This window comes from Penicillium pulvis, assembly GCF_028828015.1.
Source record: "Penicillium pulvis strain IBT 33274 chromosome Unknown contig_1_segment0_segment0, whole genome shotgun sequence".
Classification (NCBI taxonomy): domain Eukaryota; kingdom Fungi; phylum Ascomycota; class Eurotiomycetes; order Eurotiales; family Aspergillaceae; genus Penicillium; species Penicillium pulvis.
Window position 1 is genome coordinate 1313218 of NW_026643074.1, and position 14226 is coordinate 1327443.

Here is a 14226-nt window from a genome sequence, read left to right on the forward strand (position 1 = left end):
ACCGGTCTTTAGCTCCATATCTCCACGTCAATGTAGCCCGCATAGATAGTAGAACTTGATAATACTGCAAGAATTGATATATGAACCATAATATTAATTCAAGACTGAGATTTCGTTTATCTATCACAGTATATAAAACAGATAGGCTGATTCTCCTGGAAAGCAAAACATAAACAAATCCAGCTAAGAACAAGTCTTGCTTACAGCAAAACAAGGCTCTACTTCCTACTATTTCCGCTACTGTCATTACTCGCGTCTCTTGCCTCTGTCGCCTGTCCCATAACAGTCTCAGCCAAGTCAATATTATCCCATGATGCAAGGAATCGATCCAACTCAGCCTCCTCTTGGTGATATTCTGATCCCTTTTGTTGGTTGACAGCGACCGAAAAGTTCGGATAAAGGCTGCTAAACTTCCTAGAATCTTCTACTTTCCAGAGATCGGCCTCAAAATCCTTAAAGAGGTTCTCCATTTCAGTGGGAAGCGCAGCTTCCATTTTCATCGCTGTCAGCTGGATAAGCCGCAGGATTCCCTTCGCCAATTGCCAACGGCGTGCGAGGGCCCGAAGAACGATGAAACATTCGACAAACACCTGCTTGTTTTGAGCATCGTCTAGGTTTTCAAGAAGTGTAAACATCGCAACGGAGCAATACTGCATTGCGGTCCCTGGAACACACTCCGCAGGCCACTCTAGCCGGAATAAATTGATCAATGTGCCGATGTTATACGCTGCATCTAACTTCAGGGTTTTGATACGGCGTTTGCTTTCTAGATCGCCCTTTATCACATTAGCTTCAACAAATCCGAACATAACTAATATAACTGTATAATAACGCATGCTTTATTACGAGTTCGTTAGCAAATGTTGGAAAGATAACTGATATGTGTTGGGTGACTTACTGCATGTCCATAACTCCGGGTAATGCATTGCATCCTAGGATGATGCATTCGGGAAGACTGTCGGCCCAATTCTGTAGCCTATAATGGAAGGCATTGACCTTCTCAAGTTCCAAGATCTCCGGCTTGTTATCTCCGAAGAAGTAGTCGCATATTTCCCACACGATAAGCATCAGATCGAAGACGCCATTGATCACACAATTGGTATGAGCTGGTTGGGGCGCGGCCTGGCGGGGATAAGGACTCCAAATGTCGTTAGGGTCATGGTCCCTAGGGAGCCGCTCAAGTAGTATAGGTCTTTTGATAATGGGATGCTTCTGCAGGCTCATGATGCTGTTTCTTTAGAGATGTCAGAAAGCTCCCAAGGCTCAATGCGAACTCGATAACTCACGTGCACATATTGAATAATCCAAAGATCGCAGTAGAAATGACTCGAGTCATCTCCGGAGCCTCTTCACCGGCCTTTGTTATCATGTTTTGTCTTTTGTTCTCCGTCTCACGAAGGCAATCAACTATCTCCACGAGCTGAAACCAACCAAGTCTGTCCTTTCCCATACCAGTGAGACTGTTCTTCAGTCAGCATCAACTGAGTAAGAGGATAAAGGAGAGGTTACCAAATAAAGATGTTACCCCGTGCTTGAAGATTTTCAATTGTCAGTCGGCCTTCTTCCTCCTTCATTAACCGCATTGTCTCTTTTAAAAAATGTGCCCCTCGCGTGCTGGGGTCTCCTGGTACGGCCAAGGCTTCGGGCCAATCTGAGTAGAGCTTGATCGTAAAAATGTTAACTGATGACGTTCCACCAATTAATACAAGACTATGGATTAATGACGCAGAATTACTTACACATGCCATGGCCAGGATACTATTAACAAGCAAAGGTGAACAGAAGTTGGCATCTAGGTTTCCAGATCTCATATCTCTCAAAAACAGATCGCGGTCAATCCAATTTGATGTGATTCCATTCCAGGTAAAATGAAGTGATATCAGGTGTGACACAAGGGCATCGTCATTCGACACAGATGTCCATGGCTGCGCAGGAACCGGGTATATAGGAGTATCGCATATCCGCTTGACATCCATCACGTTGCGAGGGGTACTGGCAGAGCTGCCAACGGATTCTTGGCGCTTTGGGGGAGTATTGCCGTCATTGCTTTGGTCTAGACTTTCCGCAAAATATAACTTAATCTCCTCTAAAGGCGCATTACTCCGGATCAAGTCTAGGACGCTAGGGCATTTTTCTTTGTTATCTTCGCGGATCGTATCCATGAGTTGCATCAATAAGTTGCGGTCCTGCTCCAAGGCTTCGATTTTGCGTTTGAGAGTAATCTTCCGGCGGCCATCGTTTTCCAAGTTGCTCACACAGTCAATTTTGGCATTCTGGCAGGGCAAGCATGGTATACCTCCAATACACTGTAGAGGTTAACAAAATGATTACTCAGCACGGTTTGTCAGCAGAGCTGATAAATGAGTTACTCTTATTTTGCGTTTTTGACAGGATGAACAGGCGGTTGTTGCCTTGGTAGAAGCGGTTATTATATGATCTTTGGTCTTATGAGGGCGGCCCGGTGTCGGGGCGAGGAGTTTCGGAGGAGCCATCTAGGTAGCATTGGTCTAAGCGTCCAGGCTGTGGTGGGGAGTTGTTATGAATTGACAGCGAATGGCCCCGGAAATGAATTTCCTGGTGGGAACTGCTTCTTGATTCAGTCTAGCGCGAGATGAGTGGGGCGGAAAGAACGCCTCCAGAGTTAACAGGCACCAATCATAGGAAAGATAAAAAATGCTATTGAATGTGATATATATATGTTCTAGATGAAGTATACTTGCATATGAAAGCATTGTGAAACTGCTCTTTCGGTACTACCCAGGACTCATTCTTGAACCAGGGCTTTCACCAGGACCTTGAGGCTGAAGTTTCCCTCATCGGGATAGGGTGTGCCAAAATCACGGGCAAAAGTGATATTCTTCTCGGTTGTATCATATAACTCAAACTCAAATTGACGAACAAGCGTTGCAAACGCTAGATATATCTCAGCATATGCCAAGCTGCGGGAAATAGTTAGCAACAGTCAGAAGACTTGATAGTATCATGAAACATACTGCATTCCGAGACAGATCCGGCTTCCCTTTGAAAAGTTGACCAAATAACGTTGCAGTGGCTCGCCCTGGGCAGCGGCGCGTGCCCATCTGTCTGGGTCGAAGGTGTGAGGGTCAGGGAAGATTTCAGGGTCCATGAGGACAAAATAGTTTGTTTGGCTAATAAGGGTCTGATAGATCTAAGGTTAGCCTGGAATCATATTGAGATTGGAGACATGATTACTGACTCCTGGCGGAATAGTATGATCCTTGTAGATTAGTGTCTCCGTGGGTGCAACTCGAGGTGATCGATTGGCAATTCCCGTTGAGAGGCGTAGGGTCTCTAGTATAACGCCAGACTACTTTGATGTTAGCTGAGATTGGGTACAAACTGTAGATCAACCAAGTGAAGACAAACCAAGTAAGGAAGCTGTTCCAGTTGGTTCCATGTTGGGCGGGCCTGGGGCGTTGGCATAACAGATTGCAGTTCCTCTCTCATTCTGGCTCTCACAGTGCTATCACTGAGAATATTGAAAAAGCCAAGCGAGAGGGATCTACCGGTTGTCTCTGTGCCTCCGATCAGAATAGAGAAGGCTTCATTCGTGAGTCTAGTAGCGCCTCGCAAATGCTGGGCTAGGCCATGACTGGCTAGAGACTCCATAATCGATCCATTCTCTGTGCGTTTGCCAGCAAGGGCATCCACCACATAGTTGTGGACACCCATCTTTTGATTTGCAAGGACGTAGGCGCTGGGGTTTACCCATCTCAGCACTGATAGCGGAAGAGAGCCGAAGAAAGTCTGCAAGAAAGGTAAAAAGAATAGGAGGTGAGCGCCTCTGAATAGCGCATTGACTCCATCTCTGACATTTTCATTGAAATCTTCGTTGTCAAGGTTCCCGCTGTTGTATCCAAGGGTATACTTATGGATGATATCTGCGGTCATACCCGCAAACCCTGCGTCCAAGTTGACAACTTTGTAAGACTCACAGGCGCTGGCGAGATGCTCACACAATTGATCCAGGCTGCTTTGGATTGTCTCCTCCATTTTTGCGATAGCTGATCTGGAGAAGAATTTCTCGAAGGGTGCACGACGTTCACGATGGTCCTCGGGGGAGACACTAGAGAACGCGGATCCCTCGATATCAAATTGGCGTACAGTGATCAAGTCCTTCTCTCGCCTTCTTAAGCTGGAAGCATATATGTCATCGTAGTAGTTTGAATCTTTGATGTGGACTTCTCTCGGGGAGACCCGCACAATGGGTCCTAGGTCGGATTAAGTTAAGGTTCGGGGACAGCCGACCACGGATAGTACTAACCATAGACTTCATGTAGTCGTTCAAGCTGCCAAATAAAGGTTCCCTGTTGAATGACGTTGAAGTAGAAGATGTATGCACTGGTGGCAGCTGCGAGCTTGGGTCCGGGGATTTTACTGAGAGGATGGAAGTAGACTCTATAGATAAGTCTGATGACCAAGGAGATCAGAATACCACCCGCCCCCACCGTCACCAAATTAGCCATTGTGACGTCCTTTTTAGAGTATCTGGGAGGAGACTAATATCGAAAATCAACGTCGCAGAGATAGAGAAATAAAGAGGGGGAAAAAAAGGACGATGCAGACTATCGTGGAATACACTAATGCGTGAGATGGTGATCAAGTACTGTCTAGGGGTCTAGTCGCCGAAGCAAAACGGGCCGCCAAGAATTCTTTCCAGCAGTACCACTGGTTACTGGCTCGCTATGATACTCCCAGATTAGTGAGATCATTTGCTGTGATCAATATGAATTTAGTGTGGGAGCTAAGGTCGGGTAAGAATTGGCATCATTGGCCTGGAATCTGTAGCCGAGCTAAATGTAGCCTAGCATGTTTCATTTGACAGAAATTCCTCTTTTTTCCGCGGCCTCGGCAGAATGTGCTTACCTTAGATGAAAGGACATTGGTCCTTCGACCACCATCATTTTGACATTTATCTAAGGTAGTGATGGAAAGAGGGGGAAACCTGCATATGAGAAAAAGGAATATTGGCTAAATAAGAGCACGATAATTTAACACCACAAAAATAGTTGAACACCCTCACTAACCATATTTGAAGGCGCGCAGTAAATTTTATTTCAACAAAAGAAAAGCCATCTCAATATTTGAGGACATCGCAGCACCTCGCTTGATCGGATTCAGTATATGAATTAACGCTTTATTAGAGCCATGATGTAAGTAAGAAAAGGTAGCTCAGTGGGTATCATATCAGTATTTAATCCCCTTCAAATTCCAGCGTAGTCTCGGAGTAACGTGAGAAAGTAGATACCTGAGTATGTACTCAGTATTATTACTCTCTGAATCTTGAATACTGCGCTACTAAATACGGCTAGTAAGGGTGTTCACTTAATTATGTGGTGTTCAATTACAATGCTCCAACAGTAACTTATCTGCAAACCAGGGCCTTTTACCTAATATAGCATAGCGACCTGCCCCTCAAGACACTCAAACATGTTTTAAAATTATTGAAAGTGAGTAAATTTCCCACTGTTCATATTTGTTATCTTAACAGAGGGGCCCTTTCCCCTCCCATCAGGCCCCGACGCACTCTGCTTGTGCTACATCTATGCCACATCCCGCGTGCTGCAGTACAACCTCCAGATAGTAAAAATCAAATTCCAAGTGGCTCTACTAGAGCTACAGTCAGTAAATTTGCGATCATGGATGAACTGCGGATTGGCTTAGACCAAAATCGGAGGGAACGGGGTGTCCAGGCTCTGGGCAACTAGCGCTTAATCAAGGATCCGTGGGAAGTTAATTTTCTTTATTTTCCCAGATTCTACTCCTAAATATCCCATTTTCAGATTTCGGCGAGAGCACCGCTGCCCTGAAAGCTGTGGGGCTGTAAGCCTTTAACCCTGCACATGGGGTAAGGATAATCGCTTTGCCCCACTAAAGCTATTTGAAGATAAAACACCCAGTAACGCGGCTGTAGCGGGTGATTTACCTGCTTTTGAGAGGGGCCCTGTTGATGTGCAGTCTAATGAGCCTGGTGCATCGATACATTAGGGGGCTTTGGCAGGTTAGAGACTTCTGTCAGGGTAGATATCTGATTTTAGAGGAGTTGGCATTTATGGCGAGGAGGTTAGGAAGGTAGTCTTTCTTTTTGATTAGCGTTCCTATTATGGCATGTGAACATCGCCAAGTCCATTTGCAACTTAAGACTTGATCCTGGAAAATGAGTCGCTAGTTTTATGCATATTGACTATCAATTTGTCTAAGTTCTGGAGAGTAACGGGCAATGCAGTATCAATATTATAAAAGAGTGAATTTGTTCAACGAAGCTCATGCGGAAGTGATCTATAGACAAATGAAGGAATGAACATCAGAATGAAGTCTCAAAACAAAATCAAATCAAAAACATGACACCAAACTGTCAGCTGAAATGCAGAACACGCTGAAATGCAACAGATGAACCTAACCAACGAGCCTATTTTGGGAAATAGTACCTATAACAATGTGATGAGGAAGAAAACAAGAAACCACCAAGCACAAGCATGAAATGAAAATGAAAAAGGGTATCGTATCCAAGCCAACTCCAACCAGCCAGCCGTATCGTGATGTGTACAGAAGAAAATCGTAGTCAATTATGCCAAAGACATGTCCTATGCCGGACTGCGAACTTAGGCAGCCTGGGCATTCAAAGCGTGGATGTTGACAAGGTCATGGGTCTGGTCTTCAGAGTTGACTTTGTCATTCACCTCTTCAGACTTGGGTTCATGGAACTTCTCAGCAGCAACTTCCACAGTGTCAAGCTGAAGGTCCTCACTGGAGGCATTGGTCTCAGTTGCATTGGCATCAGACTGTGGAGAGATGTCCGACTTCGGAGAGGAAGCCTCCAACTCGTTCTTCTCAACCGTATTGATCTCCATATTGGAAACATCACCAGTCAAAGTCTGAACCTCACCCTTGGGTTCGGATTCCTCGTCGCCGTTGACAGAGTGGAACTCGTCTTTTTCAACAGGCAACTCAGTGTCCGAGGCAAAATCCTCCTCGTCGAAATCATCCTCGTCAACCACGGCGGGCAGAACGGTGTTCGTCTGAAGTTTGGTCACGTTCAAAGGCAGGGAAGTAGGTCTGCTGACCGGCTCGGTCAAGTCACCAAAATCGCCAGCAGCCTCGGTGCGCTCAGTGCTGCGACTGGAGTGCGACAGGGCAGTGGGAGAGGTAGATTCGCGGCTGGAGCCGGAGCCCCAGGTGTGACGGGGGTGACGGGGAGGAAGGGCAGGCGGGGTAGGTCGCTTAGGGATGGTGACGAGACGAGCCCGAGTGAAGTTGGGCGAGCTGCGCGAGGAAGAGTCCGCAGTAGCCGGGCGCTCCTCAATAGGCGACTCCTGCTTGGTCATAGTCGCGCTGCTAACCTCATGAACCTCAAAGTCCTCATCATAATCAATTGGCTGATCTTCTTCTTCATGCTCATCCCAATTCTCATTTTTCATCTCAGCTTGTGCAATAAGTCTCTTCGCATCCTCCAAATCCTTATCCTGCTCCTTCTCCTCACCACCGATCGGCACCGAGTCCCATTTAGGTTCGTCCCACGGGCTAGAGGTAGGTTCATTCGTCGATTCCTTTGCACTCCGCGACGACGCTCGGCTTACTGATGGTGGTGAGGTTAGCGGGAGGTCCGTTTGAGTGCCGCTGTCCGTTTGAGTCCCGCGGTTTACGCTAGTATAGCTTTGCATACTGGTGCGCCAACTATTTCTTGGCGAGCTATCAAGACTGCGCCTCGAGAAAGTAGCATAAACCGGGCTGCTTGGATTGGGCCGGAACTCGAATGTTTCAGGGTTTGGCCTCACCTTGGTGCTAGCCTCCCGAATGAACAAGCCCTCAGCCTCCAACGCTTTCACACCGTAGGGATCGGGATCCTCGGCCGATGGAACACCGAAGGCGTGGCCGTCGTTCAAGTCGATATCACCGGGTGTTTCACCAGGAGGCAGAACCTGATCTATATCGCGGTCGCCCTGGGCGGCCTTAAGGGTTTGTAGAAGGGTATTGATCGACTCGGGTGGGTGGCGAACCTTACCAGCGAGGATATCAGTGACGGAGATACGCTCGCCGTAGAACCGTTCGTTCTCGTCGCTTCGCTCGATGATGATTGTGCCGTCGACGGCTACACCCGCGTACAGACCCTTGCTCTTCATGTAGGTCCAGATCGGGGCCTGACGCTTGTGTACCTCGGAATCGAGCACGCCACCCATTCCAACGGGACCAGCCGCAACACTGACTTCGCCACCAAGTGTGCAGCGCAGCTTCTTGAACGCTTCCAGCGCTTCGTGTGTGTTGATAATGACCACACAATCGTAGATGTCGACACCAGCAAGGAATCCGATTCCAGCAGTGTGAAGCATGATACCAGATGGTGGACTCCATTCACCAGTCTCGGGGATCCGAGCGAGCAAAACACCACTGCCACCGGAACCACTCACCCAGAGACCAGTTCGCATAGTGGTGAAGATCGCAATACCCTTGGCTTGCTTGATAACTTGCGTGGGAATCTTCTTGATAACCGTCTGCTTGCCCTTGGGGCGATTGATCTTTCCATTCTCATCGACGCCCTCATCAGTCTCGGCCGCATAAAATCCATCCTTGCAAAAACTGCGCAAAATGCGCGCAGCCTTATCGCTTTCTTTATCAATGGCCATGGGCCAAAAAGCTTCGGCGCCAAGCTTATTCGAAAGGCGATTCACCGGGGCGCCAAGTTTGTCGACGGTCGCCCATGTTTTGTCGAAGCCTTTTTTGGAGAATCGTTTTGTTTTTTGCCACGTCGATTCGGCCATGGTGGGCGATAGAGTATGTGGAAGAATAAAAACTGAAAATTGACCACGGGAAAGCCAAATCTATGACTATCTGAAACGCGGCAGTTGCGCTGCAAACAGCATGGAATGCTTCTTAGATTGATCCGGAATGCACGATTAAGAAGGAATCCGGACAGATCTGTGCCACTGGAGAATGCGGGGAGGAATGTTCGGATCCTAACAGGATCTGTCCAACGATGAATCTGGAAGTTTTGATATCGTTAATATAGATTCAATGTGCGAGTATAGTTGCAAAAAAGGGTAAAATGGTTCCACAGATAGCTTATGTCGCTCAAAAGTTGGGATGACCCTGGTGGTTTTGCGACACGTCTGGAATGTGTATCACAGTACACAGGAACTAGAGCCGACACTTACAGGAAGAACACGGATCCGGAGATATCTATATGGTTGTAAAAAGATAAAAAGAGAAACCTTGAAAAGAACAATGATCAAATAGCGGGGGCGCAGGCACCAAGCATATTTAATTTAAATCCGAGCATCGGGTCAGACGGAAGCCCATCGTAGGGCGAGTGTGGCGCCCGTGGCCAAAAAGCTGGAATCACGAGTCAAAATGAGTGGGAACGCGCGGAGAGACGTCATCGACTTCTAGATCTGTATATACTCCCTACTAGTTCCTGCATGCTTTCTTCACGCCATATGATGTATGATTTCGGATCGCTACAATGTTGAACGGAACATACATCTCTTCTCGCAATCAATAGATCAACTCATGAATGTCAATCCCAGCTGAACCCGGGTATATTGTCTGCGATAGATCACAAGCCCCACTTCGAACCCTTCGGCAATCAAAGCTTTCCATAGATCCAAGGAATCGAGACCAGTCGAGAACCTAGGTACGCCCAGGTACGCTTCATCAGGCTGAAATTTTCGAGACATAATTCCCGAAATCGCTAGTTTTGTCCTTATTGTTTTTGCCATGGCTTATGACGCCAAATTGCCTTACAAATCTACCTGCATATATTGCATGAAGTGGGGTTCTGCTGTTAGTGATCGGCAATTTAGTCAAATCAAGCAAACAACCTTTATTGCTAGTCTTCACTCAACCTCCGAGTTCCATGACACTATGCTATTGCGCTACTGAAGGTTTGAATTACTAAAAGCACTATTTTCATTCAACAATAAATCCAATTCTAGACAGCCCATGAAAATAACTGGGTTCAAAACAAGTCTAGAGGATGACAGATGGTATAACAGTACAAAATCATAGAAACCACCCAGGAAACCCCAGGAATTTCTTAGGCATGACGCTTAGAGCGCACCCATCTCCTTAAGCTTGGAAACAAGACCATCGACGTCCTCAACCTTGCCACCACCCTTGCGTGGTGGGGGCTCTGCAAAGAGAAAATGAGATCAGCAACCGAACAAATAACCCAAACTGTGGAATAAAACATACCAGTAACAGAAATCGTCTTCAACCGCCTCGAATCCTCAACTCCAAAGTCGGCCAGCGTCTTCTTCTCCAAAGGCTTCTTCTTCGCCTTCATAATGTTGGGCAAAGAAGCGTACCGAGGCTCGTTCAACCGCAAATCAGTAGTAATGACCATAGGCAATTTAGCGCGCAAAGTCTCAACACCACCATCAACCTCGTGCGTAACCTCAACAGTGCCGTTCGCATCCTTAATCTCAACCTTACTGGCCTGGTTGGCCTGTGGCCAACCCAGTAATCCAGCAAGCATCTGTCCTGTCTGGCCCTGGTCGCCATCAATCGCCTGCTTACCAAGCAACACGAGGTTGATGTTCTCCTTCTCGACGACGGAGCGGAGTAGCTTGGCGATTGTCAAAGGCTCGGGTCCGCCGTCGCTGGACTCGGGAACGTCGATGTGGAATGCGCGGTCGGCGCCCATGGCCATTGCTGTGCGGAGGACGTCGGGGGTTTTGGGGCCGCCAGCTGAGAGGGCGAGGATGTTCTCGACTTTCATTGGGGAGTCCTTGCGCTCGCGGAGGCGGACAGCCTCTTCGACGGAGAGCTCATCGAATGGGTTCAGGGAGTGCTTGACGTTGGTTTCGACGCCAGTTTGGGTTTTGTTGATGCGGGGTTTGATCTGGTAGATTTCGAATATGCGTACGTCAGTGAATGTTTTTTATTTATTTTTCCTCGTTGATTTTACACCATTGAAGGTGCACGAGGTCAGGTGCAGGTATTCGTGAAATTCGAGCTGTGGTTCGAGAGCCTGGTTTTGCTGGGGAGCTTTACCGCGTAGTCGATCACCCGCTTGATGGGCACTAATATCCGCAGACCGGTCGACATGGTGAAATTAAATTGCTGTGTTGAGCAATTTGGAAGGGATCACTGGGAGAAGTTGAGGGGAAAGGTGTGAGATGGAGAAAGGACTGCGGTGACGGAGTGCCAAGACCTTGAAAACGCCGACGCGGCCCGAGTATAGCCCTGATCGACTGATGTGCTCATCCTTGTAAGCCGAGGTTATGTATACAGCCTACGTATTGGAGAGGGACTATTTCCCTCAGAAATGCGTAATTATATCCTCGGATATGCCAATCCAATTGGATAGCTTTTTCATTTCGTGACTGAGCCTTTCTTTCTTACAATCATGCTGCACCAAGTCGTTTCGCCGACTTACATATCTAAATCTCCGAGCACATGCAAATCCCATATGCAACACCAGTCAGCATAAATTCAAATATTTTCATTGTATATTCTATTTAAATCACCACGTCTCCTGCTTGTAGCGTCCACTCTTCTCCATAGAAATCAAGTATTCCTCCGCTTGCGACCGAGTGTAAGGTCGCCCGGGTACAGGCGCACCTCCATTCTGGAAGGCCTCGATTAATGCCTCCCGCACCGCTTGAGGCATACGTCCTGACGAACCACAGATATAAACAGATCCCTGCAGTTCATGCAAAAGTCGGAAGAAGAGTGCGAAATTTTGACGAATTGTATCCTGCACGTAGATCTTCTGCTGCTGATCACGCGAGAAGGCAGTGAGAACCTGCAGGGGAATGAGTTGGTTGAGTTGGTCCCATTCTTCCGAGAAGAAGAAATCTGAATTACGGTTTCGTCCACCGTAAAGTAGAACTGTGGGACCAATGGGAGGCTCTACCCCGGGGTTTTGTTCGCGGTAAGCTTGGACCAGCGCCGCCTTCTCCCACAACATAGATCGAAGAGGTGCAATGCCTGTACCCGGTCCAATAAGAATAGTGGCCCCAGTCAACTGTTGGATAGAGGATTTGAGTCCACCGGGCTGGAGCTGGATTTTGAGGGTGCTACCTGGTCGGAGTGTGGAGAGATATCTGGTGCAGACACCTTCCCGGATCCTCTTGATCACGGTCTGATACTTGACGATAGCGATGAGGAGCTCAAACTGTGTCTTTCCATCTGCGGTTCGCTTCCGTGCGCCACCACTGGCAATGCTGAATTGACGTGCCCGCATAACCGGGAGTACGGATACTGCATGCTGCCAGGGAATTTTCACTGTGTCGAATTCGTGCAATACTTCGAGAATACTCCGTCGTGGCCGGGAGGTGTAATCCCAGAGTTCATCAAGATATTCTGGATTTGTAAATTCTAAAAGGCGCTCCTTTTGCATTTCATCATTTGTATAATGGGCAATAGTGGAAAAGAAGGACCTGCGGGGTATGGCTTTGAGATCCAGATAGTCTGTCAGAAGCGTGCGAAGGGTCAGATTAGGGTATGAGTCGAGGCCGGGTATCGGTGATGGTGACGGTGTACTCTGTGTAGGAACAAGAGCAATTGGTCTATCTGCAACATCGCTCCAGCCCGTGATATCGAGGAGGTTTTGTACGTCGGTGGGTGAGGTTTTGGGTGTGATGGCGATCATATCACCCGGGGCGTATGAGACGAATTCGGGAACCGTAAGCGAAATGCGACGGACATCCTGCCAATGATTTTGTGGGGTAACACGTCGATTGTCGTCCAGATTTGCGGTGAGGGTATCTGGGAGTGGTCGAATATCATGGTCCAGATTCGTCAAACCGGGATATTCATCTATTTGAACAATTTGATGGGTGGGCGTAGGTTGCGAAACTGGGGCGGAAGTGTCTTCTTCTTTCAGTTGCAGGATCCACTTCGGCGGTAGTTGTTCGTCATCTGGTATGGGATGCTGTCCAGGAGGTAGAGGGTGTCGATCCAGTAAATTCTTGCGGAAATCGGCTATCCACGGGAGAAATGTACCTTCAAGCCTGCCGAGGTCTTAGTTCCGGTTGCTACCACATAGGAAAGAATTGGCTCACCCTTCAGGATGTTGCTGATCTGCCTCGCCCGTAGGATAGATATCATTTGCACCCAACTGCAACAGCCGTTTATAGAGCTTTCGTACAGCCCAGTTGAACCTGAAGACGTAAGCATTTGCGCACCCGGTGGGGTATTTGATATCACTCGAAACATACTTGGGATAAGAGCTATCACCCAATCCAAACGACGCAAAATTCACACCATTCAGATATGTCGGCGGGAGCTTCTTAAGCAGCAACGATTTCCAAAACGTCCTCGCATTCGCCGGCAGATCGCCTTGACCGGTAGTCGACACGACAAAGATAGTAATGGTATAGGAAGATAGTGTTTCCTAACCACAGCACTATATTAGCAGTCTGTCCATCGTAAAATTCGATAAATACGTCCAATTGTACTCACCGGCTTCACCTGATTCAATTCGGAAACATGCGTCACGAAACGCAGTCGCTCGGTCACTGTACCCAATTCCTCGGCTACTTCTTGCGCATTGCCAGTCTCGGAGCCGTAGAGAATTAGCACCGACCTTGTGTGGCCGGGTCTCTGGGAGTCCTCCATATTGTTCCTGGGGTGTTTGTAGTCCTCTGCCCCTCCAGCTCCAAATTTCCCTCGGCGCGGGGCCGATACGGCTGACGTCATCCAGGCCGAAATCGCAACGGTTTTGTAGCCTCGATCTATAAAAGCACGTTCTGTTTATGGAATGGATACCTAGCACCAGGACGTAAAAGATTGCATTTTCTTATTTGATGATGCCTTTGTCTACATATTAGATCTTACATATGAAGGTTCATTGGATTGAAATCGCATATTGAGATTGCATATTGAGATGCTATCTATAGAAGAAAAGTTAGCATAACTGGATAAAACTTTGAAAGGTAGAAGAATGCGCAAGGGGGCCTATCAAATGCATGCATTCAAACACCTGAGCACTCCATACCTGTGTAGAGTTAATTGAAACTCAATATCAACATACCTCGTTACACTTGCCAGGGGCAATTACCATTCGGCCAACCCATGAATTTTGCATTAGCCGGGCTATTATGCACAGTGTAGTAAGTGTTACACCAAATAATAACCACCAAAGTACATAGCAGTCTATACCAGTCGAGTCATACGAAGATGAAGCTTTCGTCGAGCATCTCTTGAAAATAAAACAGTTCCAGTCCTTTTTATTCACCAAAGTACAAAATGGATGGACTAGAT

The 14226-nt window shown here is 47.5% G+C and overlaps 6 protein-coding genes across 6 annotated transcripts; all 6 read right to left on the reverse strand.

The window, feature by feature from the left end:
* Positions 1-218: 218 nt before the first annotated feature.
* Positions 219-1224, reverse strand: N7503_003444 (fungal specific transcription factor domain-containing protein; the record flags this gene model as incomplete). The annotated part of the gene is made up of 2 exons (XM_057062991.1): positions 219-837; positions 899-1224. The coding sequence occupies 2 exons, from the start codon at positions 1222-1224 to the stop codon at positions 219-221; spliced, it is 945 nt and encodes a 314-aa protein (XP_056923906.1).
* A 453-nt stretch (positions 1225-1677) lies between these two features.
* N7503_003445 (uncharacterized protein) lies at positions 1678-2492 on the reverse strand (the record flags this gene model as incomplete). Its single annotated transcript, XM_057062992.1, has 3 exons — positions 1678-1710; positions 1740-2306; positions 2370-2492. 3 exons carry the CDS (start codon positions 2490-2492, stop codon positions 1678-1680), a joined length of 723 nt encoding a protein of 240 aa, XP_056923907.1.
* Positions 2493-2764: 272 nt separating this feature from the next.
* Positions 2765-4487, reverse strand: N7503_003446 (cytochrome P450; the record flags this gene model as incomplete). Its single annotated transcript, XM_057062993.1, has 5 exons — positions 2765-2939; positions 2994-3160; positions 3218-3328; positions 3388-4232; positions 4286-4487. The coding sequence occupies 5 exons, from the start codon at positions 4485-4487 to the stop codon at positions 2765-2767; spliced, it is 1500 nt and encodes a 499-aa protein (XP_056923908.1).
* A 2136-nt stretch (positions 4488-6623) lies between these two features.
* Positions 6624-8777, reverse strand: N7503_003447 (lipid-binding SYLF domain-containing protein; the record flags this gene model as incomplete). The annotated part of the gene is made up of 1 exon (XM_057062994.1): positions 6624-8777. One exon carries the CDS (start codon positions 8775-8777, stop codon positions 6624-6626), a length of 2154 nt encoding a protein of 717 aa, XP_056923909.1.
* Positions 8778-9927: 1150 nt separating this feature from the next.
* Positions 9928-11128, reverse strand: N7503_003448 (electron transfer flavoprotein subunit beta/FixA family protein). The gene is made up of 3 exons (XM_057062995.1): positions 11011-11128; positions 10210-10858; positions 9928-10147 (listed from the first exon to the last, which is right to left on the reverse strand). Exons 1-3 carry the CDS (start codon positions 11062-11064, stop codon positions 10065-10067), a joined length of 786 nt encoding a protein of 261 aa, XP_056923910.1. The 5' UTR covers positions 11065-11128; the 3' UTR covers positions 9928-10064.
* A 354-nt stretch (positions 11129-11482) lies between these two features.
* On the reverse strand, positions 11483-13662 carry tah18 (NAPDH-dependent diflavin reductase; the record flags this gene model as incomplete). The annotated part of the gene is made up of 3 exons (XM_057062996.1): positions 11483-12974; positions 13026-13357; positions 13426-13662. The coding sequence occupies 3 exons, from the start codon at positions 13660-13662 to the stop codon at positions 11483-11485; spliced, it is 2061 nt and encodes a 686-aa protein (XP_056923911.1).
* Positions 13663-14226: the final 564 nt, after the last annotated feature.